The 26,191-nt window shown below is 46.9% G+C and overlaps 1 protein-coding gene and 2 pseudogenes across 2 annotated transcripts; 2 read left to right on the forward strand and 1 right to left on the reverse strand.

The window, feature by feature from the left end:
* Positions 1–334: 334 nt before the first annotated feature.
* Positions 335–13,195, reverse strand: LOC136651033 (keratin, type I cytoskeletal 19-like). 2 transcript variants are annotated; one of them, XM_066627085.1, is made up of 8 exons: positions 12,728–12,927; positions 7,814–7,896; positions 7,044–7,200; positions 6,325–6,486; positions 6,038–6,163; positions 3,913–4,133; positions 2,095–2,114; positions 335–533 (listed from the first exon to the last, which is right to left on the reverse strand). In XM_066627085.1, exons 1-8 carry the CDS (start codon positions 12,896–12,898, stop codon positions 508–510), a joined length of 966 nt encoding a protein of 321 aa, XP_066483182.1. In that variant the 5' UTR covers positions 12,899–12,927; the 3' UTR covers positions 335–507. The 2 variants fall into 2 exon arrangements, with proteins under 2 accessions (XP_066483182.1, XP_066483181.1); XM_066627084.1 differs by lacking the exons at positions 335–533; positions 2,095–2,114 and having other exon boundaries at positions 3,909–4,133; positions 12,728–13,195.
* On the forward strand, positions 5,814–5,930 carry LOC136654685 (5S ribosomal RNA; annotated as a pseudogene).
* A 12,806-nt stretch (positions 13,196–26,001) lies between the features above and the next one.
* On the forward strand, positions 26,002–26,121 carry LOC136654514 (5S ribosomal RNA; annotated as a pseudogene).
* The last annotated feature ends 70 nt before the right edge of the window (positions 26,122–26,191 follow it).

The following is a 26,191-nucleotide window of genomic DNA, read 5'->3' on the forward strand; positions in this document are numbered from 1 at the left end:
TAAAGGGGGCAGGGTGACTCAAGTCCTTTAGAGTCATGAAAGCGTGACTCGGCGACTCAGAAAGTGCCCCTCTTATGACTCATTTTCAAGTCAAGTTGTGGGAGGACGGTGAATCTGGACTCAATTTGAGTCAATCCATGCAGGATTTTCCCATCCCTGAGGTTTAGGCTGCCCAGTGATTACCAGCTCTGGTAAATTTATGCAAAACACTTTTGAAGTGCTTGTCAGAACGTGCAGATGCTATTTAACAGGCAGTGCACTGTATCCCACTAACAAGTCTTGCTTTAGATGAGTAGGTCTTTATTAGGCATAAAGAAACAGCATACAGGACAAGACAGGGGGGAAGTTGTAGCATCAAACCATCATGTGCCCCTCAGCCACCCAGAATGTGTGCTCAAGAAGTGATTGTGAGTGATTTTGAAAGACTAATTTCCATGTTTTAGTAAAAGGCGCTCCTCATTCCCTGTCCTTTGTCTCACTGCTCATGCCTGGAAAGGAGGGTGCTTTTCACTTCTTCCCATCACCCACTTTGTCTGTAGCAGAACAAGAAGAAAAGGAAAAAAAAGTTATTGGACTCAAGTCACAGCTCTAAAGTGGAGATCTACAACGAAGAGGTCACGGACCAGCCTCAGGTGAGTCACAGCAGTACTGTTGTCACCGTTTAGTCTTGAGGCTCAGACGGGCATAATTTGGACAGCAGCCTGTGCTAGGGATCCCAGATGAGGTGCGTCCCTGAAACTTGGCCTGTGGGGGGCTGTTTTGGAAATGCATCCCAATCTTCAGTGGACTCCCTCTGTCTCCCATCTACCCTTCTGCTTTCCTGTGGCACTCCCTCTGCTCTGCCTAGCCTCACTGCCTCTTCCCTCCTTCCACTGTTCACAAGGGAGTGTAAGCCACTCTTTACCCCACCTCTCCTTCCAACTGGCCTAGAAGGAACGAAGAACAAATAGACATAGTGGTAGCACACTTGGATTGGCCACCCTTGTGCAGCAACAGAAGAGGAAAAGAAAGAAGAGCTTTGGTATTAGTGTATGTACCCTGGACAATTGTGTCCTGGTCAAATGTGTCCCGATCATTGGCATTCCTGGACATTTGCCTCTGGTTTTGTTTTTGTTTTGTTTTTGTTGTTTTTTTTTTGCATCCTGGTTATTTGCATTTCACTATAACTGTGCAACAAAGCCCATGTTACATATGCTAAGCCTCTTATCCAAGCCTAACCCTATCTTTGCATTTTAAAAATAAAAAGTACATCTAATATAAATATACATATATTGGGACACAAATGTCTGGGATAAGAACATAAGAACAGCCCCACTGGATCAGGCCACAGGCCCATCTAGTCCAGCTTCCTGTATCTCACAGCGGCCCACCAAATGCCCCAGGGAGCACACCAGATAACAAGAGACCTCATCCTGGTGCCCTCCCTTGCATCTGGCATTCTGACATAGCCCATTTCTAAAATCAGGAGGTTGCGCATACACATCATGGCTTGTAACCCGTACTGGATTTTTCCTCCAGAAACTTGTCCAATCCCCTTTTAAAGGCATCCAGGTCAGACGCCATCACCACATCCCGTGGTGATGCGAAAAGAAAGGATGCAAACACTCAATACTGGGGACCAGGACTCAGTTGTCTAGGATGCGATTGTCCTGTCGCTCTCCTCTCTCTGTCTCCACTTGTGTTTCATAGCCCTCCCCACAGCTGCCCCACAGCCGCCAAGCACAGCAGAAAGCAAAGAGCACAGCCGGCTGTTGTCCTACCACTGTTGCACCTCACCCAGCAACCAAGCAGCCGAGTAATGGCTGGGGACAGGCCTGTGTGTACGGGAGACTGAAAGTGGCATGTGGCATCTCCAAGTCAGGCGTCAAAACGTCTTGTGCCTTTACTGGAGGGGGGTATGGTAACTAATGAAGTGGAATAATTCAGGAAAGGCCTTGCTAAAGGCACCTGCCTCCTGATGGTTTTGAAGCAGCCACACTCAAGTGCAACACCACATGTTTCCACAGATTAGAAGATGCTGATGCAGGTACATTGAAAGAAAATTCCCTCCCATCACCCCCCCCCCCATGAATAAGGAAGCCTTATTGTTTGTACCTGAAAGAGTTTCTGAGAAGCTGTGGGGGGAAAAGAGAGGAGAAAATAAATAAGCATTGAAGAATTTTTTTTTTTTTTAAAGCACACATCCCCTAGATCAGTGGTTCCCAAACTGTGGGGTCTGGGACCCATCAGTGATTTGTGACCCAGTGTTGGTTGCGTCGTGAAACTGACAGGGCAGATTAGGTGAAATGCTTCAGGGGTTAAACAAGCAGCAACTGGGGAGGGGGGCACTGCTGCCCAATCACCATTATAGCCACACCTCTTGGCACTTATAAATCAGGCAGCAGCATCTAGGGCCTCTAAAACATCTGGGAGCCACTGCCCTAGGCTTTTGCTCATTGCAAAGGCCCTTAAAACTCTTACCTAATACCTTTCAAATGGCAAAGCCCTACAGAAATGGATCGTTTCCGATAACAGTTTTATGGGATGACTCCTCAGTCTTTCAGATTACGAGCTATGAGAAATTTGGCCTACGGTGTTTTATTTTTTTCAAATAGGATGCAGTGGACAAATTAAAGGGGGAATCATGGCAAGGGTAGGAGAGCTTTAGAACTCTGCCCCCATAGTGGTTCCAACTCTGATTATTGTCAACAGAGGCAATTCTTTCTCCTGAAAATAGCATCCAAGGGAACAGTCAGACAGTGGTAGGATGAAATTATTAAGTCCCATCATGGCCTATTGCTGATCCCCTCTCCCATTTTGCAAACTCCCCTGCATGCCATTTTAAAAATAAAAACAAAATACTGTGGGCAAAATCATGCATTTCCTGTATGTCATTGGCACATCTCATTTCTCCCCCCCCCCCCGAAATAGTGAGAAGAAAAGGCATGTGTGTTTTTAAGTGAAAATCCAAGATGTTGGGGATACTGATAAAGCTACTCAATTTCATTGTGTGTTGTTTCATCAATCAAAGAGATGTCCAGATCCCTGTTTTCCGCAAAAGCAGTTATTCTGTCCTACAGTATAGCTGGTGAGGATGCTAGCCTGAAGACTAACATTCAGAGGGACAGGGGTGCAAGGTTGACATGAATACAGTTGACATTGCTCCAGCATTCTTTCTCCTTAACCACAGCTATCCAGACATCACAGGGGAATTGCAAAGAAATATTGATCCCCTGTTGTTTCATTCCCAAAATCTAGCGATCGGTAAGACACTGTTTTTGTGTACAGTGAGCCCTCCTTGGTCCAAATCTTATCCAATTTTCCAGTGCCAGTGAAGCTGCGCCAATGGGGTGTACACTGCATCCTGTGGTGGGGAGGTAGTCACAGAGGCCTCCTCAAGGTATGGGAACATTAAGGGCCCAATCCTATCCAACTTATCAGCACCAATGCAGCTGCAATGCAGCCCAGAGGTAAGGGAACAAATGTTCCCTTACCTTGAGGAGGCCTCTGTGACTGCCTCCCCACCAAAGGATGCAGCTCACATCCCACTGACACCACTGCACTGGCCCTAGAAAATTGGAAAGGATTCGGCCCTTATTCCTTTCCCTCAGGGCTGCATTGTGGCTGTACCACTGTTGGAAAGTTGGATAGGATTGGACCCCTCATCAGCAGGCACGGAACTCATGGATTTGTCTCAGTGTGAGTGCCAAGCCCCCAGCTGGAGGGCCTCAGAAATCTCCTGGATGTGACTGGAAGTGCCACAGAAGGCCTTCAGGAGGCTTCTCAAAGGCACGTCCGGATTTTCTGGCTCCTGTGAACTCCATTATCCACAGAATCCGGTAACTTTGGGGGAGGAGGTGTCCTGGAATGGATCCTCTGTGGATACAGAATGGCCACTATATTAGGTCTGTAGAGACCTGACGTTTTACTTACTGGAGATCTTGGGCTTCTAGAAGTTGGCGGTAGGTCTGAATCTCCTGCTCCAGTCGAGTCTTGATGTCCATCAGCATCTTATAGTCGCTGTTCTGGCGCTCCATGTCGGCCCGAAGCTCTGCCAGCTGTGCCTCAATGTTGCCAATCAAGCGCTGGATTTGGTCCAATTGAGCAGAGTAGCGAGCCTCTGTGTCCGCCACGGTGCCTTCCAGGGCAGCTTTCTGGGAGGAGAAGTGACATTGATGAAAAGGGGGTTCAAGGACTGGTGCCAAAGAAGAAAGTGTCGGATTTCACAAGAGTGTTGAAAGCATGAAGGGAAACAGGGCTGTGATCAGAGAATAGAAATGTATAACAGAATTGAAATGTTTACAAGTGTGCGCCGCAGAGCGACATACTGCAGTATATGTGTAGTCTCACTGGGCTAGCTTCTTCCCCTCCTGAGCTTTTCTCTCCCTTCTAAACCAGAGCTTCACTCTTTCCGTCATGTTTTTGGCAGACAACTGCCTTGCTTCCCCTGGTCCAGTAAAGCATTCTGGGGCACTAAAGGGCTGCTGCAAGACAATCTGGAGCATGACCCTGCAACCATGAACACTCGCCTGGGCAACGACCAATGCACCTGACACTGAGGTTTGCAGAACAGACCCCTGTTGGTAAGTGGCGCATACCTGTACAGTATTTTCTTGACCATCAGTACTGAATTTGGTTGTATGACTCTGGAACTTCTGCTGCTTGGGGATTCACCAAAGAATGCATCAAAGCAGCTTTCAGAAATATTCTAAGGCCATTGATTGCTGGGCTGGTGTTTAGTGGCCAGGACCTAACCGGTGTAGAGTTTTAATTTTTTTTTTTAAGGTAATCACCTAATCTCCTAACCTTCAGGAAAGGGTGAGCCACAAATGTCAATAAAGGGATTTTGAAATAGTTGTGCATCCTGTAACATTTGTCTTTTAGCCTTAAATCTAGATCTCTCTGTTTTGTGATTGCCCGTTTTTTGTGTGTGCTGCCCTTGATTTTGTTTTGCTAAACTGAAGTTCTTTCTGAACTGCATTCCCAGGTCATGTTCTTTGCTTTGCTTTTTATGTGTTATTGTCATTTTTGAAAATCTAATTTAAAAAAAAATATATTTCCTTTAAAAAGAGAGACTGGAATAGTTGATGTGCCCTAATGTTAGCACACTGTTTCAGAAGAAGCTTGTATTTGCAGAGAAGCAATTAGGAAAGGGGCAAAATTAGATTGTTATGGTTTTATCTTTTCTTTATCTGATTATGAGGAAACTCCTTTATGTGCTTGTGAGGGGCTGGAGTTCCCACATCACTAGGCCCCAGGGACATGCAGTGGGTGGGGAGGCAGGTGAGGATGAGCTTCCTCATCGGAGTCCTTTGGAAAGCGCTACTGCTGTGTGATGTGCGCAAGCTCTCACAACCTATGTGCTCTGCCTGTCTGTTCCTCTGCCCTCCCTGCTCTGCGTGTGGGTTGTGTGTGCCTGCACACCTCACATGGTGGCGGCACTTTTCAAAGGACTCCAGTGGGCTCTGCCTCACCTGCCTCCCCACCCTGCTAGGCCCCTGACCGGTTGGTTCTTCCACTCCTCCAGGGTCAACTCCTTTTATTCAGGAGCGACGTCTTCTGCATCACTCAAATGTCAGGGCAACCCAGAGCCATCACTGGAGGCCGTGGCACTTGGAGCTGTGACATCACAGCTTTGTGCCATCACTTCCGGGTTCCACTTCCAAAGAGGAAGACTCTCAATGACAGCCCCCAAAGGAGAAGGAAGGGGGCAGTGGCTGGACCATGGGGCAGCCAAACACGGAGGAGGCAACAGCAGCCCTGTGATCTGACTGACCCTGTTCCATCTAGTACTTTCAGTGGCACCCCCCATTTAATTGGCGCCCAGGGCACATGGCAGCAACTGTTACCCTGCACATGCCTGATCTCATCTGATCTCGGAAGCTAAGCAGGGTCAGGCCTGGTTAGTACTTGGATGGGAGACCACCTGGGAATACCGGGTGCTGTAGGCTTATACCATAGTCTTTCGAGACTGAAGGTTGCCAACCAGGGCACATGCCTTACTTGCATATACTTAGATATGCCTCTGGAGTAAACCATCACCAACTGATGTGTGTACCATGCTAAGCTGAGACTGGAGCTCAATCTCCAAGCTCTGGAGGTTCCGCCTCAAGTCCGTGATCTCCGTCTTGCTCGCCTGAAGTTGTTGAGTGTTGACGGCAACCTCTCGATTCAGTTCCTCAGTCTGTATTTTCAAAAAGCAGAGAAGAGCATTTGTAAACAAGGGTATGATTTACTCAAGCTTTTACTCTTTCGGTAATTTTGATTATTACTAACTTTTACTATTTTTTTTTTAATCCTCCCCTTTCATTATCTCCCAGTTTTTCATTTTTTTTTTAATCTCACCTTGGTGGTAAACCAGGTTTCAGCATCCTTCCTGTTCCTCTCTGCCATTATTTCATACTGGTCTCTCATATCAGCCAGGATCTTGATGAGGTCATTGCCTGGGGCTGAGTCCACTTCAACGTTCACTTGGCCACTTAGGTGGCCCGCAAATGCACTCATCTCCTGAAAAAAAAAAGCAGATACCAAATGAGAACATGTTCCCCTAGCAACAATCCAGGGCTTTTGATCATTGGTATGTGAAAGAGCTATCCAGTTGTTTAGAAACCAGGCACAATGAACTTTGCCAGGCACAATGAACTGAGGACATTGGTGTCTAATTGGCACTCATCGAGTGACTCAAGCAATGGGAAACCACAGTGGGAAGTGACTCTTGGGTGGCAATTTTTATCACAAGCTCATTCTGAAATATTCTGAATGCCAAAAAACCTTGCTTTATGGGATCTTGCCACGCCTCCTTAGCCAAAGGTCCTTTCAAGTTGATTAGATCATGGTTCATAGGCCACCTGAACAGAGGTGCAAGCAGTTTCTAAAGTAATCCCAGCTATTTATTGCAGTGTATGGCCTTCAAGTCACTCTATGGAAAAGTCCTCCTGCGCAAAGGGTGGTATCTCATGTATGCCTACATTTGGCAGTCTGAATCTACTGAGACAAATGAGGCTGTTTCGGAACACCTTTGGATGCAACCATGCTGTGAAACACCAAGCAATGGCTCTCTTTACCTCCTCATGGTTCTTCTTGAGATAGGCCACCTCCTCCTTCAGGCTTTCAATCTGCATCTCCAAATCGGCTCTAGTCAAAGTCAGCTCATCCAAGACTCTGCGTAGTCCATTGATGTCAGCCTCCACACCCAAGCGCAGGGCTTGTTCTGTCTCAAACCTTTCAGAAACCCAACAAATTAACAGGGATTGCTTATCTTTACAGGACTGGATTAAACTTTTCAAGACAGATAAAATGAAAGAACAATTTCTGACTACTCAGGAGTAAGACCCATTGTCTTCAGACTGGCTTACTCCCAGGAAAGTGTGTATAGAATTGCAACCCCCCTTCTCCTCCCATGTACTGGCATAATTATTCAATCTTTTCCTAGAATAACAAAGAATGTACCTGTTGGACTTTAAAATTCTCTGTGTCTCAGAGCATAATAGTTATTTACTTATATACCAAGACCAGGAAACAGGATTCTACAAAAATTTCCAGATGTGGAAATGGCTTTCCATGGCTTTCTGCAGGCTGGAACAAAGTGTTCCATTCAAAAAGATATCGGGATACTGAAATCTGGTATTTAATCAGGCTATTAAATATGGCTGCTTAAATTTTAACAAATGCTAATGTATGGTAAAGAAGGTCCCGAAACAGTCTCCTCGATATTTACTTGATATGTCAGCATCCACGAACCCTCCTTGTGTCCTATCCTTTTCCAGTTTTGAGAATGGTTTTATGGTTACATACACCCCCTTTTCAGTTCTCCACTCACGACAGGTTTGCTTACTTGGTTTTAAAGTCATCAGCAGCCAGCCTGGCATTGTCAATCTGCAGGACAATTTTGGAGTTGTCAATGGTTGCAACAAAGATCTGGAAGAGAGGAAACCACAAGTACATTGAGTAATGTGCGTTTTATACATATCATAGGGCCTCTTTTCTTTTCATCCAGTTTGATGGCAGTGCACACGAACAAACATTGTTTGTAGTGGCATCCACAGAAAGCTGCCTTGATAATGCTTTGACACTGAAGAGCAAGATACAACTTGTTCAGATAAGCAAATAACATGTTTATGCATGTTGATGTGCTGGTAAGGTCTTCTGAAGATGCCCAAAGGGCATCAGCTTTGCTACTCATCACACACTAAAAAGCCTTCAATGAAGTTGGTTGCTTGTTCAGCCCTGTCCACAGCATCTTGTCTAGGGTCGTGAAGATGTTGTGAGAGGTTTTTAAAAAGGTGGTTAATCCTTACCAGGAAGCAGCAGCATAAATGCTGCAGTAGCTCGTTTCTCATGTTCTGCTCTTCTGCCCTGAAAAAAGGGTTCCAGCCACCCCTTTTTAGCAGCATACCCCAAACATGAGGGTGTTCCTCACTAGCCACACTCATCCTAGCCACACACACACTGCTAGAATTCACCTAGCAACTTATCTGGGCTTGCTTTAGCCTGGCAGATTTAGTACTAAGGGTCACCACCAAGAAATGAAAAACAAAAAATACTACAACAACAATTCAACAGTATTCATTCTGAGCTGTTAAGGTAAAGTGTTAAAAAGTTACTGGCTAGTACTCAACATCCACAGTATTTCAAGACAATCCTCCGAAGGACCGAGACTGTCTGATGTAGATAGAATCTAAAGAAATAAACGCAGTGCATGTGGTTGCATTTAAGCAATAGGGAGAGGGTTGGCCTTAGGAGCACCGGGGGCCAACTGGAGCTGTGGGGCCCAATTGGAAACGTTTTTTCGGGGCTCCAGGTTCACAGCCAAGGTCTATAGAATCTTAGAGATAAAAATAAAATTTATTGCAGCGCAATCCTATCTTGCGCTGGAACAGGCAAGCCAGGAAGCTTGTGCTGTATCCAGCACAAGATAGGGCTGCAAAGTGGCTCAGCCTAAGGTAAGGGGAAACTCTTCCCCTTACCCCCGGGTAAGCCACTGCAGCCTCTATGGGTCTCCTCGAACTTGTGCCACCTCCTGAGGAGCGCTGCTCAGGGAATGGGGTTGGAATCTGGCATAACTGCTGGGTCCCAGCCCCGCCTCCTGGTCCCCACCTGCCCGCCCCCAGGACTGCCCTCTGCCTGCCCTCCCCCACTCCAGAATGCCTTGCTCCCACCTCCTCCCCACCCACCCCAGAGCCTTGTGTTAGCTGAGCTCTGCCGACACAAGGCTTGGTCCCTCTGTCAGCATGGAGGCTGAATTTAGCCTCTGTGGGCCAGCCTAGCCGACTCTCGAGGAGGTGCAAACGTGCGCACGTTTGCGACCTTCCTGGGCCGGCACAAGGGATTTGCGCCAGCCCTAGGGAGACCTAAGATTACACTCTTATATACTTAATATCTATATGGTACAATGGAAAGCAGTCAAAATGTGAGCGTAAAAAGTGTGTGTGAGTTAATGGACCAAATGGATCTAAGCACATTTTAATATAAAATTGCATACGAGACTAGATTACCCTTGTGTGGGGCCCCCTTAGGTATGGGGCCCAACTGGGAGCAATTAGCCCATTTGGGAGCCATCGCTCCAACTGGCTTGACGCCAACCCTGTAGGGAGACTAGGAGTGAAGAGGTTGCCAACTAGCCAATGAGACTGTGTTTGCTTGGGTAACTAATATGGTGATTGAAAAAGCCTGCAAAATCCAGATTCCATCAAGATTCATGCATGTCCAACCAGTATCTCCAAGGCAATAAACTGCCAGGCGTTGACCTAAATTCTACCCTAGTTCTACCCTTGTTCAGCCAGATTCCCCTAGTTTCTGCCCTGGCCCTGCTCAGGGAGTAGATATTTTTCATATCAAAAACTGACAACCCTGCTTAGGTGCTGGCAGTCATTAACCCCAAGCCTTGTGTACACATTTCCTTACAATCACTGTTTGCTTCCCTGTCACTCTGTGTAACTTTAGGGTGTGTGCCTCCTTTACAAACAAACTGGTACTGTGTCTTAGTGACTCTGTTGAGGCAAAATAAATCATGACTGGACATAAAGAAAAAAGCTTAGAGTGTACTTAGTTCAGTCAACATCCTCTGTTTTCTTGTCTTCTTTGTCCTCCAGCTACACCACAAGCTTTCACATATTTCATCAAAGTTGGTGCTGTGGAAGAAAGGTGGCACACAGAACTTGGAGACCCTGCTTGGCTCTGGGTGAGTTAAGATGAGGGGTACCAGGAAGAGAGATGCAAGGGAGGGCACCAGGATGCAGGTCTCTTGTTATCGGGCATGCCCCCTGGGGCATTTGGTGGGCCACTGTGAGATACAGGAAGCTGGACTGGATGGGCCTATGGCCTGATCCAGCAGGGCTGTTCTTATGTTCTTATGAGATGCTGCCAATATTTGAAAGGGTGTAGAAAGTGGAGCATTTTTTCACCCTCTCCACTGAGGATAGCAGAGGGTTAAATAAAGGTGAACTATTCCTAGGGTATCAGAAGAGTTCATCTCTGGAAAAAGCAGTTTTCAACATTTGGGACAGGCATTAGGGTATAAGATCATTAGGCAGTAGATGTTATAGCTGAGAGGCTGACTATGTTGCAGAGTGTCAGCCCAATCCTATGCATGTCTACTCAGAAGTCCCATTAGTGTCAATGGGGCTTACTCCAGGAAAGTGTGGATAGGATTGGGCTGTGAGATAGGAAGAGATGAGGCCAGAGAAAGACATCAAGAGACCTGAAGCTGACATCATGAGAGCATTGCCACTGCCCAGCTGCGCATACTCATCAACCTGTTATTTCTCTTCACACACTTGGTAGCGCTTCAAAACCTGCGAAACCTGTTTGGCCAGAAATAAGAATGGGGCAACAGTAATCAATGTGCGCACTGCATTAATCTCACATAGACAAGTGTGGCCCAGGTGGTCATGGATGATCACAGCTGATGGACAATATAGCTCTAACACAGCAATTGACTCTATCCATGATCGCCTGGCTGACATGTGATAGTATTCCATGTGAAAGCACATCCAGGATGTTGGGATGCTCATGTGTTGTGGGGGGGGGGGGATATATGGAACCAGCCTTGAGACTCAGTCAGTTTCAACTCCTACATCTGTAAAATGGGAATAATAATGGCCAACCTCGCACATTGGAGACTATGAATAAGTGACAGAGGCCCTGGTACACACCTCGACCTGTAGATGTGGGGCAATATATAAATTTAAGTAATTTAGCACTTCTTGTTTTAGCACTACTTAGTGCGCTGCTGGAGTGCTTTATGGCCTTTTTTCAGCAGTTGCCGCCAGCATAAGAACATAAGAACAGCCCCACTGGATCAGGCCATAGGCCCATGTAGTCCAGCTTCCTGTATCTCACAGCGGCCCACCAAATGCCCCACGGAGCACACCAGATAACAAGAGACCTGCATCCTGGTGCTCTCCCTTGCATCTGGCATTCTGACATAGCCCATTTCTAAAATCAGGAGGTTGCACATACACATCATGGCTTGTAAACCGTAATGGATTTTTCTTCCAGAAACTTGTCCAATCCCCTTTTAAAAGCGTCCATGCCAGATGCCGTCACCACATCCTGCGGCAAGGAGTTCCACAGACCGACCACACGCTGAGTAGCTCCAGCCCATAGGATTGGGCTGTAATTTACTGTTTGGCTGACACAGTTCCATTCCAGCCAGGAGTTCTCTGTGGTACAAAAGTCTGCTTTTCGCACATCATATTATATTCCACCATGTTCTCTTTGTAGGGCAGCAGTTGTGTGCACCCTGCTAAGCACCTCCTTGTTTGTTTACTCAGCAACCTTGTGAAACAAACCATTATTATGCTTCGATTTGGCAAAACTGTAGTGCAGGGAATTGAACACAGGTCTGTTTCAACCCAAATCTTTTCACTGACTCTCACTGGTGTTTGGACAAACCCCCGCCAAATGCAGTGTTCCCACCCTTTGTGAGGGAGGATGTTATTATGCACATTTTAAGATGGGAAAACAGAAAGATTGGGTCTCCCCAAGGTTGCCTGGTGGATTGATGTCTATAGAAAGATCTGTCAGTTCTCTCAGGTTACTGTCATACACGCCACTGGGCCTATTAGGGTTGCTGCCTTTTCTTTGGCAAGGCTATTGTGTCTTCAGAACTCACACAACAGGTAAAATCTCAGCAGGGGACACATTGTTCATTCCTGTATTTGCAGGTCAGGAAAAGGTTTAGGAGCTGCATTTCACAATATGATGCAACTGCCAGGTTTGGGAGTTGGACTTAGACCTAGAAGATCATGCTTCAAACCCCTGCTCTGCCATGAAGCTTCCTGTGTGACCCTGAGCCTCAGCCTCACCTACCTCACAGGGTTGTTATGAGGACAAAAGGAGGGACCCATGTACACCACCCTGAGCTCCTTTAAGGAAGGGTGGAATAAAAATGTGAAAAATAAAAAAAAAATACATAAAGTATAAGAGCCCTAACTGAGGGGGAAAGTGTGCCAATCTGGACCACACTGGCTTTTTGTTCTGATTTCCCCCCAACTCTCACACATACCAAACTCTCTCCCCCCATGCAGCCAGACATAATTACACTGCTTCTCTTTCCATGCAGAGTTAAAATGAAAGGGATTACTCCTGCGGCTATCCTAATCCACACAGTGTGACATCAACCTTCCTTATTTCTGATGATTCATTGGTTCCCCCCCCCCACCTCTATAATTAGAATAATTTGATCATGATGTTGAGAAACTGATGCTCCCTCCTCAAGATGCAGCTTGCAGCTGTCAACCCCTACCTTGTCACGGAGGTCCTCGATGGTCTTGTAATATGTGCTGTAGTCATGAGTTTGGCTTGGCCCCTGCTTCTGGTACCAGTCACGAATTTTGATCTCCAGGTCCGTGTTGGCATCCTCCAGGGCACGCACCTTGTCTAGGTAGTTAGCCAGGCGGTCATTCAGGTTCTGCATCGTGATCTTTTCATTTCCAGAAAGGAGGCCTTCATTGACGCTCAGGCTGCCACCAAAGCCACCCCCAAAGCTGCCACCATACCCACCACTAAAGCCGCCACCAAAGCCACTGCCCAGGCCTACACCATATCCACCCCCTAGACCTCCTCCAGCTCCAGAGGAGACAAACTTAGCAGATGAAACAGAGATGTTCCGGCCCCCTGCTCCACCATGCATGCTTGGGGTCCTAAAGGATGCACCACCGAACCCTCCACCAGAGACAGAAGAGGAAGATTGCCTGAAACTGTAAGATGTCATTCTGGGGGGGAGGGCTGAAATCAGCTCTTTGGCAACAAAGTGTCACAGTTTGTGCCCTGGATGCAGCAATGTGAGAGCCTCTCGCTTCCCTGTCTTTTTATTTCAGCCGCTGTGGGAGTTGTCTGTCCAGCAAGCCCACTGGCACAGACCAGCCCTAAACCATTTGCTAGAACACAAATTTCCTCCTCATTGGTCAGTCAGCCCAAAGTGGGCTGTATTACTTTCCCAAGGACTGCCAAAGAAACTGTACTTCCTTCCCACCCCTACCCCCTCCCTGCATCTTATCTTGCTCTCCCCTCCTCCATGTAGAACAAAAGGTGTGGTTCAGGGTAGGTGGTTTGCTGCTGAAAGTACAGGCTTTGGTGAACCCTGGATGATTGTTTACTAAAGCAACAGCTAAACATTTGAGTATGCACACCTGCCCTGAAACACAACAGATCCTTTGTGGAGACAGGTGAAAAAATGCAGCAGGCACTCATTAGATGAAGCTGGTAACCTACAGGGCTGCAAAAAATCCCCTGTATTAATACAGCCCAAATAACAAACAACTTTCTATTAAAAGTGGTCTGAATACAGGTATATCCAGAATCTATTAGCTTCTATTTCTGATACATGCAAGGGCTCCATTTAAGCCTGCCTCCCATAGTGTTACCCTTTTAGTGTTCTAGTTAGATGTGTTTTCAATTTTTTTCTACAGATTTCATGTTACGTGCTTTTATTCCAAAGGTACATTTTCATAAGTTATAATTATAAATTATAATCGCTTTAAAAGTGCACTAGGTTGGTTATATAGGTGCTATAGTGTCACAGATGCAGCCACAGTCACTACACCATCAATTAGGTTTTAGAAAATTGTGTTTGTTTTTTGCAGATTTTTGTTAGAACATAAGAACAGCCCCACTGGATTAGGCCATAGGCCCATTTAGTCCAGCTTCCTGTATCTCACAGTGGCCCACCAAATGCCCCAGGGAGCACACCAGATAACAAGAGACCTCATTCTGGTGCCCTCCCTTGCATCTGGCATTCTGACATAGCCCATTTCTAAAATCAGGAGGTTGCACATGCACATCATGGCTTGTAACCCGTAATGGATTTTTCCTCCAGAAACTTGTCCAATCCCCTTTTAAAGGCGTCCAGGCCAGATGCCATCACCACATCCTGTGGCAAGGAGTTCCACAGACCAACCATACGCTGAGTAAAGAAATATTTTCTTTTGTCTGCCCTAACTCTCCCAACACTCAATTTGAGCGGATGCCCCCTGGTTTTGGTGTTATATGAGAGTGTAAAGAGCATCTCTCTATCCACTCTGTCCATCCTTGCATAATTTTGTATGTCTCAATCATGCCCCCCCTCAGGTGCCTATTTTCTAGGCTGAAGAGGCCCAAACGCCGTAGCCTTTCCTCATAAGGAAGGTCAATACCTCAATACCTTTTCTAATGATCCCAAGCATAGAATTGGCCTTCTTTACTGCCGCTGCACGTTGAGTCGACTTGTTATGTATTTTTATTTCATTATCACCAAAAAATCACCAATAACCAAAATTATTTGGTTATTGTCAGACAACAAGAAAACTTATCACACTAAGGGTGCCATCCTAACCCCTTATGTCAGCTCTTTCCAGCACTGACTTAAGGGCAATGCAGGTCTGAGGTAAGGGAACAAACATTTCCTCCGTGAGTGGCACCCAACTGCAGGATGCAGCACATGTTCCATTGGCAACGCTATGCCAGTGCTGGAAAGCACTGACATAAGGGGTTAGGATTGCGCTGTAAAGGTCTGTCTTCAATGATGGGAATCCTTTTATGGATGTTCCAGCATGGGCACAAGGTCACAAGCCTGTTTGTGACATCACCTGCACACTGATGTGCAGCCCACTCCTGGGACTTGCAGAGTGCTGGAGATGCATAACTGGGCCACAGCGCGTGTACTGCAGCTTGGCTCTGTGCCTGTATGGAGTTCGGCGGCAGCTGCAGGCTTTTCACGAGCCACCTCATCCCCACCTTTAGAGATATAGCGTGCCTTATGACCAGCTCTTGTTAGAAGGCTGTGGTGTCCTATGACTTGTGCTCACCCATACAAAAGTGGTTATGCCCATCCATAATGCAAACAATGATGTTTGCATTGAACGGTAGATTGGGGGAAGCTGCAAACAGATGCTTACTTCCTCCCCTGCCCCCTTGGAGGAAGGAGCAAGGGCCTTTACCCCACACCTTCCTTCTGGAGGAACTTCCTTCCTAGTGGAACTGATAGAAGATGAGGATGTGGCAGTGATATCACTGGGCTTGGGGTCACTCAGTGCACCAGTTGTGTCACCTCCACGGCCCTGCCCCTTATGGTCTTGCTCTGGCCCCATTCTCTCATGAGAACAGGACTGCTTTTCTAGACAAGCCGCTCACCCCAGTACTCTCAGGTCAGCCATGCACTGCAGCAGCTCTGGACCAGCTGGCTCACTGTGGATGAACCACTTTCCACAGTGCTCCTGGACCAGGTCCAGCTCAACTTATGTGCTCCTTGAAGCATTTGGTGGGCTACTGTAAGATACTGGGAACTGGACTGGATGGGCCTTTGTCTAGATCCAGCGGGGCTCTTCTTAAGTTAACTTCTGGCCATGCTGCGGGTCTCCCATTGCACAAAATGTGCCAGACCAGAGCTCCAGCCCTTTCTTCCGCCACTCTGCCAGTTTCAAAGGGGATAGGAGGAGAGTAATGGAGATGCCAGCAGCAGGTGCCACCTTCCCCAAATCCCTTTTCAGCCTGTAAGAACTGGATTGGGGAGCAGGCGTTGCAAGGGATGTGGGACAAGTGATGAGATCACTAGAGCCTAGCCCAGTGATGGCCAATGGGTAGCTGCATGCAATGCCTTCCATCCAGTCTTGCAGCCTGCAAAAGATTTCTTGAGCTAAGCAATATTTGTAGTAGATTGATGAAATGAACAAGGCAAACTATATGCTATTTGGCAGCTACCTGAAGGGAGGTCTGTGGAGCGAGTGCCACTCTAATCTCCCCCACCTCATTCTCCCCTCCTGCACATTTGCTTGTAACAGATGCAACAGTATCAGTCTAAAGCAGTCTGCTGTGTGTGCATGGAATCTGGTTGCGCCACTCCATATGTTCAGTCAATGCCAATGAGTGTCCATGGCTTTCTCTTTCAGAGTGAGGCACGGTGACCTTTGACCCTAGACCTGGATAGCCCAATAGAGTATAAGCAGAGTACTAAGAATTAGTTTAATGTTATAGCATATGCACAATGGAAGAGAGAGCTGCTTGATTTTAGAAACAAATGCTTAAACAGCTTAAAGGCTACCCTGCTACAGCATAAAGGTACACAAAATAGAAGTTTTAACTGCCTGATTTTATTGAAGGTCTGACAAAGCACAGAAACACATAGAAGAGTGAAAGCCATTTTCAGAACAGGACAAGTTGCTTGAAGAAAAATTATTTTTAGAAGTTTGCTAGTTTCACAGTTGTTGGCATCCTTCAGTCTCAGAAGACTATGGTATCGCACTCTGAATAGTGTTCTGGAACAGAGTGTCCTCTCCAGTGCGCGAAGCCTGGGTAAAGAAGATATGGAGGATAGACTGTTTCCCATGCAGCAAATCTCCCCTCTCCACGTCGCTGAAATGGTCCAATGGAAAGGCAGAGGCCAATACGGTTGGTTCCAGCGGCGTCGCAGGAGTTGCCAGAACGTGACTGTGTTCAGCCATGAACTGCCTCAGGGACTCCGGCTCCGGATTTTGCCTCGAGGTTGACTCCTGAAGCCTTTTCCATAACTGGATGTAGCCACAAGGCAGTGGAGGTTTGGGACCAGAGTTTTCCTTCTCTCAGATGAGCTGCCTTCCCAGGCTAACGAGTCCCATCTACCCGGTGGCTGTTTAGTCGCCTCTTACGACAAGTACAGCCAAACTGAGGGCCTGTTCTTATCTGCAGCCCCCAGGGGAGTTTCACAGAAGTTACACAAAAGGGAGTAGCAAAGATAAGACTCCTTCTTGGCAGGAGCACATTATGATGCCAGGAGCCAAGGTTCACTAGTTTATTCTTTTTTCAAAGGAAGAGATAAACACTTCTAGGGAAATATAAATATATTTAATCTTTGCTCCCCACACCAGCCGAGGGTGTTCCAAACATGCAGTAAAGTACATTTGATGCACCTGGAGAGTAAGTAGCACTGGCAGGGAGGCCTGTGCCACCCTACCAATGCTGCATCCAACGGTGGTAAGAGTCGCGCTAGGCAGCGGGAGGGTGGATTGGAGGCAGAGGGATTCAAGCCAAGGGAAGGGTGGAGCAGGGGGCAGATCAGGCCCAGGAGGGGGCACAGTTGGTGGAGCAATCCTCCGCCATATCCTATCCTTTCTCCTGAGCCTGAACACCCTATGTGGGGCTGCTCGGACTTGCACCAGCTAAAAAGCTGGCACAGATCTGTGTAGTCCCCCCATAGGGCAGGCTGGGGCTTACTCGGAAAAGGGGGAAATATCCTCTTATCCTAAGGAAACCTCCAGCCTGCTCCTAATGGCCATGTTGCCCCTCTGTACCAGCACTAGTTAGGCTTGGGCTGCCCCTCCTCTCATTGAAAAGACATCGATACTGACACTTATATATGCATTGATTTCAGATTTTTTAATCTTGTTTTCTTAAAAGCGACAGTAAATAATGAACTAATTTTTGATAAAATAACAAAACAAAATTATGCATGGACCTTATAATTGGCCACCCTGGATTCCTTTGAAGACTTAAACCTTAGCTTTCATGCATACAGAAGTTGGCTGCCTCTCCTTGAGTTTACCAAAGCTCACAACACTAGTTGTCATCTCCTCCTTCCTTCTTCCCTTCCCTTCTTCCCTTCTTCTTCCTGCCCTTTCAGCGAAGGGCAATAATTTACTGGGTGTAATATGGGATGGTTCTGGTTGTTCTGAAAACTTTAGTTAGATATCTAAATATACACCACTAGGCTGGGCAGCTATAAAACATATTCAGTTATTATTATTATTATTAATAATACATGTGGCCTTTCCAGGAGATAATTGAATCAAAGAGAAACAATTAGGGCACAATCCTAACCCCTTATGTCAATGCTTTCCAGCACTGACATAAGGGCAATGCAGCTCTGAGGCAAGGGAACAAACATTCCCTTACTTTGAGGAGGCCTCCAACTGCAGGATGCAGCACACGTCCCATTGGCACCGCTATGCCAGTGCTGGAAAGCATTGACATAAAGGTTTAGGATTGCGCCCTTAGAAAGATTACAAAATACAAAGGCCTGGAGATTGAAATATGGGACCTTTGGGGAATGAAAACCACCACCACCCCTACTGTCATTGGTGCACTAGGCAAAATCCCCAAGTCCCTTAATACCTGACCAAGATAGGCATTGACAAGATAACAGCTGAACAACTGCAACAAGCCATACTACTAGGACTATTGAACGTTATACGGCATAGAATTCAAACTAGAGAGCACCCAAAAATCCAAGTCCAAACATGTGGTGGGCTGTGACAGCACTGATAATAATGTATATACTGCTTTTCAACAACAACAACAAAATCACAAATACATAAATGGTCCTCTGTCCCAAAAGGACTCCTAAAAAGACGCAGACGAAACACCAGCAAACAGCCACTAGAAAACACACTCCATGTGGGGTTAACAGGGACAGTCACTCTCCACCTGCTAAATATAAGAGAAGCACCCCTTGAAAAAATCCCTCTTTGCTCAGTTAGCAGAGGTACAGTTAGTCCACAATAACCTTTGGGCTCTCTGTCCTCCTATGCACAAACCAGGGATGTGTGGTGCAGGGGTGGCAGAACTGCCCCATTGTAGTCCATGGAAAAGCAGCTCAGGTGCCCTGCCTGCTTACACCTGAGGAGGTTCTCCTGACACCTGAGAAAGTGGGTATAAGGTGAGCCTCCTCTGGTGTAAGGAGAGCCTCCTCAGGTGCAAGCAGGTGGGGGTAGCTGCAGTGCTTTTCCATGAACTACAATGGGGCATTTTTGCCTCACCTGCTTGTCCCTGGTACATAAGAACATAAGAACAGCCCCACTGGATCAGGCCATAGGCCCATCTAGTCCAGCTTCCTGTATCTCACAGCGGCCCACCAAATGCCCCAGGGAGCACACCAGATAACAAGAGACCTCATCCTGGTGCCCTCCCTTGCATCTGGCATTCTGACATAGCCCATTTCTAAAATCAGGAGGTTGCGCATACACATCATGGCTTGTACCCCATAATGGATTTTTCCTCCAGAAACTTGTCCAATCCCCTTTTAAAGGCGTCCAGGCCAGATGCCGTCACCACATCCTGTGGCAAGGAGTTCCACAGACCAACCACACGCCGAGTAAAGAAATATTTTCTCATGTCTTTTCTAACTCTCCCAACACTCAATTTTAGTGGATGTCCCCTGGTTCTGGTATTATGTGAGAGTGTAAAGAGCAGCTCCCTATCCACTCGGTCCATCCCCTGCATAATTTTGTATGTCTCAATCATGTCCCCCCTCAGGCGTCTCTTTTCTAGGCTGAAGAGGCCCAAATGCCGTAGCCTTTCCTTGTAAGGAAAGTGCCCCAGCCCCGTAATCATCTTAGTCGCTCTCTTTTGCACCTTTTCCATTTCCACTATGTCTTTTTTGAGATGCGGCGACTAGAACTGACACAATACTCCAGGTGTGGCCTTACCATAGATTTGTACAACAGCATTATAATACCAGCCGTTTTATTCTCAATACCCTTCCTAATGATCCCAAGCATAGAATTGGCCTTCTTCACTACCGCCGCACATTGGGTCGACACTTTCATCGACCTGTCCACCACCACCCCAAGATCTCTCTCCTGATCTGTCACAGACAGCTCAGAACCCATCAGCCTGTATCTAAAGTTTTGATTTTTTGCCCCGACTTTGGTACCAACTTCACTTCCTTCACTACTCCCTTCTGCAGACACCTCCTTCTCTCCTTGGGCCTTGTGAACTTACTGTCTTGCTCTGCTTACTCTCCTGCCTTTTTAAAGCCAAAGCACTTTCAAATGGGCTCCTTGTAACCCCAGCCAGTCATTTTCTTTCCACAAGGTATAATATAAAGTGTGTCTTGGGGGCACAGTAAACTGGTCCTACTCTTTTCACACATACCCCTTCCAAGTTTTGTTGTCTTCTTTAATATATCTGGGCTGGTGTCAGCTCAACAAAGATGTAACAGCATCTAACAAAAAAGTTTGTGCATGCGATTATTGTACTGCTAAACCTCCATCCTCATTATTAACAGATTGCCTCCATTAATTAATGCGATTATTTAAGCATTATTTAAGCAAGGGAACAAAGGATGGATGCTGATGTCATTCATCCTCTATAAACAGTGAACAAGGATGACAACCGGAGACTAAACATTCATCTTGACTAGACCCAAGTGCAGCATGGGTTGCTCCCAAAATGTTCCCAATCCAAATTGCTCCCCGTATTTAGAAGCTCCAAATGTCTAGGTCCTGTTTCTGAAATGGAATGGGTACAATAAGAATTGATTGTTCAGTCTTTTAATTTCCATTTTTTTCAGAAGCCAGAGTGCACCATTTACCTCAGCTTTCAGCTTCTTCTGTTCATTTGCATTTTCTCTTTCACGCATTATAATGGAACAATACTGCAAGAAGGTGACCATAAAGAGATTTCACAAGATTCGTTTTGTGCACTGTTTTACTAATGCACATAAGTACATAGTTGTGCGTATTGCTAAAACAACACAAGCAACCCTAATATAGATAATTAAGGGTGCAATCCTAACCCCTTATGTCAGTGCTTTCCAGCACAGGCATAGCGGTGCCAATGGGACATGTGCTGCATCCTGCAGTTGGGTGTCACTCACGAAGGCCTCCTCAAAGTAAGGGAATGTTTGTTCCCGTACCTCATAAGAACATAAGAACAGCCCCACTGGATCAGGCCATAGGCCCATCTAGTCCAGCTTCCTGTATCTCACAGCAGCCCACCAAATGCCCCAGGGAGCACACCAGATAACAAGAGACCTCATCCTGGTGCCCTTCCTTGCATCTGGCATTCTGACATAACCCATTTCTAAAATCAGGAGGTTGCGCATACACATCATGGCTTGTACCCCGTAATGGATTTTTCCTCCAGAAACTTGTCCAATCCCCTTTTAAAGGCGTCCAGGCTAGACGCCATCACCACATCCTGTGGCAAGGAGTTCCACAGACCAACCACACGGTGAGTAAAGAAATATTTTCTTTGGTCTGTTCTAACTCTCCCAACACTGCATTGCCCTTATGTCAGTGCTGGAAAGTACTGACATAAGGGGTTAGGATTGCACCCTAATTGTTTCGAGGTTGGTTTTACCTTTTCTACTAATGTGCAAGAGTACATGTGTGTATCATTAAAACATGGCACAAAAATAAGCTAATAATAATAATACCTGAAATCATGCCGAGATTGCTTTTTTATTGTGATTTATTTTGTCAGTGTGCACATATACACTGGTAACATAGAGGAGAAACTGAACGTTGGTGCAGGCTGTACATAATTCATGTTCTGGAATTTTTTTTTTTCAAAATTGTCCAAGTTAAACTGGAATTCAGAATCGAACTTCAGGGGAGAGCAAATCCATGCAACGATAAAGAAACAGAATGGGGAAAATTTGCTCAAACCTATATAAACTTGTTGATAGGTGACCTCCACATTGCAAGCCCTGAGAAATGATTCAGCCAGCAGAATCTCAGGAGAGGTTCTTCTTCCTTCAGTGTTGCGGCCAACAAGAAAAAAACCTTTTTGGTTTCCTTTGTAGGATTGAGCTAGGAGTTGTCAGACCATGGGGAATGGGACCTTACGACCAAATGCAGGATTCTCTCTTCTTCTTTCCACAGTTTCGGAACTGTGAATGAAGAGAACTCACTTAGGATCAGCTTGGTTGCACATTGCAGTGCAAATTATGGGAGACAACTGAATTCTTCCTGAACATTTCGAAAAGTTGCATTATTTCAATCTGCAGCGATCAACTGTTGAAAAAAGGAGTGCAGTCAATTGTTCATTGTGCAGGTTGTCAAGGGTGTGACCCACCAAGGAACAGAAGTTAATATTACTTCTCTCATTCAATGACAGTGTGTACCCAACTGTTCCCGGACTGTAATCTAAACAGCTTTGGATGAGTGACACACAATAGCACTGCCTGCCAGATATTGATGTGGCTCCCTAGTAATATCGCTACAGCCTGTCCAGCCAGGAGGCAAGAAAAACCTGTCCAGCAAGTCACTCTTTCTGTGTGTCTCAAGCAGATAAAAAGTTAAATTCAAGATATTGCAGCAGTAGCAAGAGGAGTCAGCACAGCAAGAAAGCCACAACCAGCACCATAAATATTTATGCTATGAATGTTGCATCTAGTTTGGCATGTACTGTACTCATCTACAGTTCTGAATGTTGTTTCTGAACCTCATAGCTAACGCCTGTCATTTGGAAGATTGGGGCCAGGAATTGTCGTCTGCAGCAATTTCCAGAACAGCAAACATTAATTATACGGCCAGCAGCGGCAACAGGAGATAGTTAGTAATGTGTTTTCTAGACAGGAAAGTTATCTCTCAAATGACAGGGGGTAACTCTCACCAATTACCTGCCCTAAGAGCCCATATGGGTTGGGCATGAATCTGTCATTAAAATATTAAATAAAGAAATGGATTTCTTTCTGCAACGAGAGGTGCTAGAAATCAAGCCTGCCCAAGTCAGGGGATCTCTCTGACTTGGCGCAATCCTAAAGGCACATTTGCCATAAAGCACGTTTGCGCCTCTGTGGGTGGGAGCCGCGCTGGCGCATTTAGATTCGCCGCCACGCCGAGGAGGCAGAAGCCTCTGCGGTGGCTCCTGTGCCGCTGCTTGTGTTGGTGCACTTGTGCAGACACAAGTAGCAAAAGTAGGCATGGGGGTGGGGAGGGGGTGGGGACAGGCATTTCGGGTTGGGAGGAGGGCAGGCGATGGACGGCCCTGGGGGCAGGTGCGCGGGGAGCCGGGGGCAGGGCTGGGACCCGGCGGTTATGCCGGATCCCAACCCCTGTCCCCGGAGAGAACGGAGTGGCTTCCAGCTGCTCCGCTCTCCTCGGACTTGCGCCACCTCCAGAGGTGGCACAGATTCAAGGAGACCCATTGGGGCAAGCAGCCCTTACCCAGGGGTACAGGGAAGAGCTTCCCCTTGCCCCTGGCTGAGCCACTGCAGCCAACGAACCTGCGTTGGATGCAGCGCAAGCTTGGATTGCGCCCTAATTTTCACATACGTTTGGTTGCAGTCTTCATTAAGGCACAGGATCCAGAAAACAGGGTCTCAGGTTAGGCAGCGGGCTCAGCAAACAGAAACCAAGCTCAAGTCTAAAGGCAGATGGGCAAGGTGGATTTGCAAAGACAATCAAATAACTGTATGAGGGACAATCAAATAACTGTGGGGAACAAGTGTTGACCAGCCTGTCAGTAGGTTTTTCCTGCTTGTTTTATGCAAGAGGTATTAGGTGTCTAGGGATAGGTAAAATACCCCTGGCAGAGCAATCCTGAAAAACTTTCCAGTCACAGCTCAGCCCTGAAGTAAGGGAACAAACCTTGAGGTGGCCTCTGCGACTGCCCCTCCACCACAGGATGCAGTGTTCCCTGTTGGCATGCATCAGCTGCATCAGCACTGGAAAGTTAGTTAAAATTGGTCTGTGGCAGTGTTTCTCAACCAGTGGTACGGATACCACCAGTGATACTTGAGCTGGTGTCTGGTGGTACTTGTGGGACCCTCAGACATCTGCTGCCTGGCCGTGAGACCAGTGAAGTGACTTGACAAACATCACTAGGAGGCTTGACCCAATGGGCAGAGTCCAAAGCATGCTTTTCGGCCACTCTAAAAAACCCTGCTGTCCATCCTGAGACTCTTACTGGTTGGTGTATGTCACATCACATCTGGGCTCTCAACCCAAAAGTAAGTAGCAATCACCAGTTACTTCTGGTGGTACTTCCAATAGGTCAGTGGTTCCCAACCTTTAGGAGCCTGCGGACCACTGAGGCAAACATTGAAATGGTCATGGACCACATGCAACCCCTTCCATCCCCACCACTCAAAAAAAATACAATTCAGTTTGGTAGCCCATGGGGGAGCGCTCAGTGAGACACTGGAGTGCCAGCTGCAGGAGGGTTCATTCTCCACCCTCTCTGGTGGTCCATGGGTGAGCATCTTGCTGAGTGAGTGCTCCTCCACACAGAAAGAGTGGAGAATAGACCATCCTGCAGTTGGCACTTCAGCAAGCGTTGGACCACTAGAGAGGGCAGAGAACAGACTACCTACAGCCACAGCTGACACTTCAGTGGTCCATGAGGGAGCACTCTCTTGGCGAGACACTGGAAATGATCAAAGGTGATCTCCCTTTTTTCCTGAGACCTTAGGGACCACTTCTCAGGGTCTCAAGGTCTTCCCTGGACCACAGGTTGGGAACCACTGCAATAGGTGGATCATGCGAAGTGGTACAGCAGGGGATAAATGCTGAGAAATGCTAGTCTGTGACTTTGCTGGGAGCACAGCATGCCAGAGATTTATCTGCTGCTTACATTTTTTTTAGTCAGTGGCAATAACTGCTTTGCAGATAGCTTGGGGCAGAGCTCTTTATTCTTCTGGTATTCTCAAAGCTACAAATACATTTTTCTGAAAACTGCAGATGTTACGCAGTATCTTGTTTGGGTAAGGAGTGTCTTTGATAGCAGCTAACTTCATTACTCCCGTTTTTTTCTAAAATCCCCCCCCCCCCCATATTGAAAGATTTGTAGCCAGATTGGAATTGCTCAGAAAGAAGATGGAGGCTTCTGGGTACTTACTGAACAGAGGTTGCAGAAGTCAGAAACTTTCAAAAACAAATGCCATCGAGGTGGGAGGGAACCCAAAGTGCTTTGCTTCATGAGTAATAAAAGGGTTAAAGGGAGAGAACTGAGTTTTCTAGAACAGGGCACACTATTCCTGTCAATGAGAAGGAATGTTGACATAAAAGAGGGGTGGCGTCAGGGTGACAGACTGGGAACAGAGAGGAAAAAAGGAAAAAACCCAGAGCACTAAAGCTGGGAAGCAGAGGAAAAAAGAGAAAGATTGTAAGATAAGACTGCCTGCTCAGGACCAGCCCAAGACCTCCTTATCTTGGCATTAGATCCAAGATAAGATATCTTGGCATAAGATCCAAGCCTTATCTTGGCTCCTTCTAAGAAATCCATGCCACTACGCAGATCCCTTCCAGGCCTGGTTGGTGGCGTGGCAACATATCTGGGCACTCAGTGATGATGTTATTGCTGGTTGGTTGGTTGGCAACCTTCAGTCTCGAAAGACTATGGTATAAGCCTACAGCACCCGGTATTCCCAGGACGTCTCCCATCCAAGTACTAACCAGGCCTGACCCTGCTTAGCTTCCGAGATCAGACAAGATCCAGCATGTGCAGGGTTATTGCTGGACCTCTAGGAAAGCTGATCACCAAGCTATGCAGAGCCTGGTTCCAAGCCCATGCAACTTAGAGAAAGCACTGCTCCTGACACCTGAGGCAGCATGCCAAATGCAGCTCCCTTACCCAATGGTGTGCCAGCCTCTGCTCCTCCCCTTCTTCAATATTCAATCTCCACTTGCAGGTGGGCAGAGACGGGCGCCCTTCACCAGTGTGCTGGCTGAGGTGGTCACTTCAGTTGGCCTCAGTTGGCCGGTCTTGTGCCTGCTCAATCCTGAAAACACTGTGATTCAGGGCATGCCTTCTGTGAAGTAAACTTCACTGAGCCTACTGAAACTTAGAGAAAGATGTGTGCGTTGCAGCAATTTGTTGCTGGACCCCTCTTGTTTCTTACACTACCATAACATTTCCCACCCTGCATATGCCTGATCTCATCTGATCTCGGAAGCTAAGCAGGGTCAGGCCTGGTTAGTACTTGGATGGGAGACTGCCTGGGTATACCGGGTGTTGTAGGCTTATACCATAGACTTTCGAGACTGAAGGTTGCCAGCCATAACATTTCCCAGCAGCACACCACAAAGTCTGG

Source organism: Tiliqua scincoides, chromosome 5 (assembly GCF_035046505.1).
Source record: "Tiliqua scincoides isolate rTilSci1 chromosome 5, rTilSci1.hap2, whole genome shotgun sequence".
Classification (NCBI taxonomy): Eukaryota; Metazoa; Chordata; class Lepidosauria; order Squamata; family Scincidae; genus Tiliqua; species Tiliqua scincoides.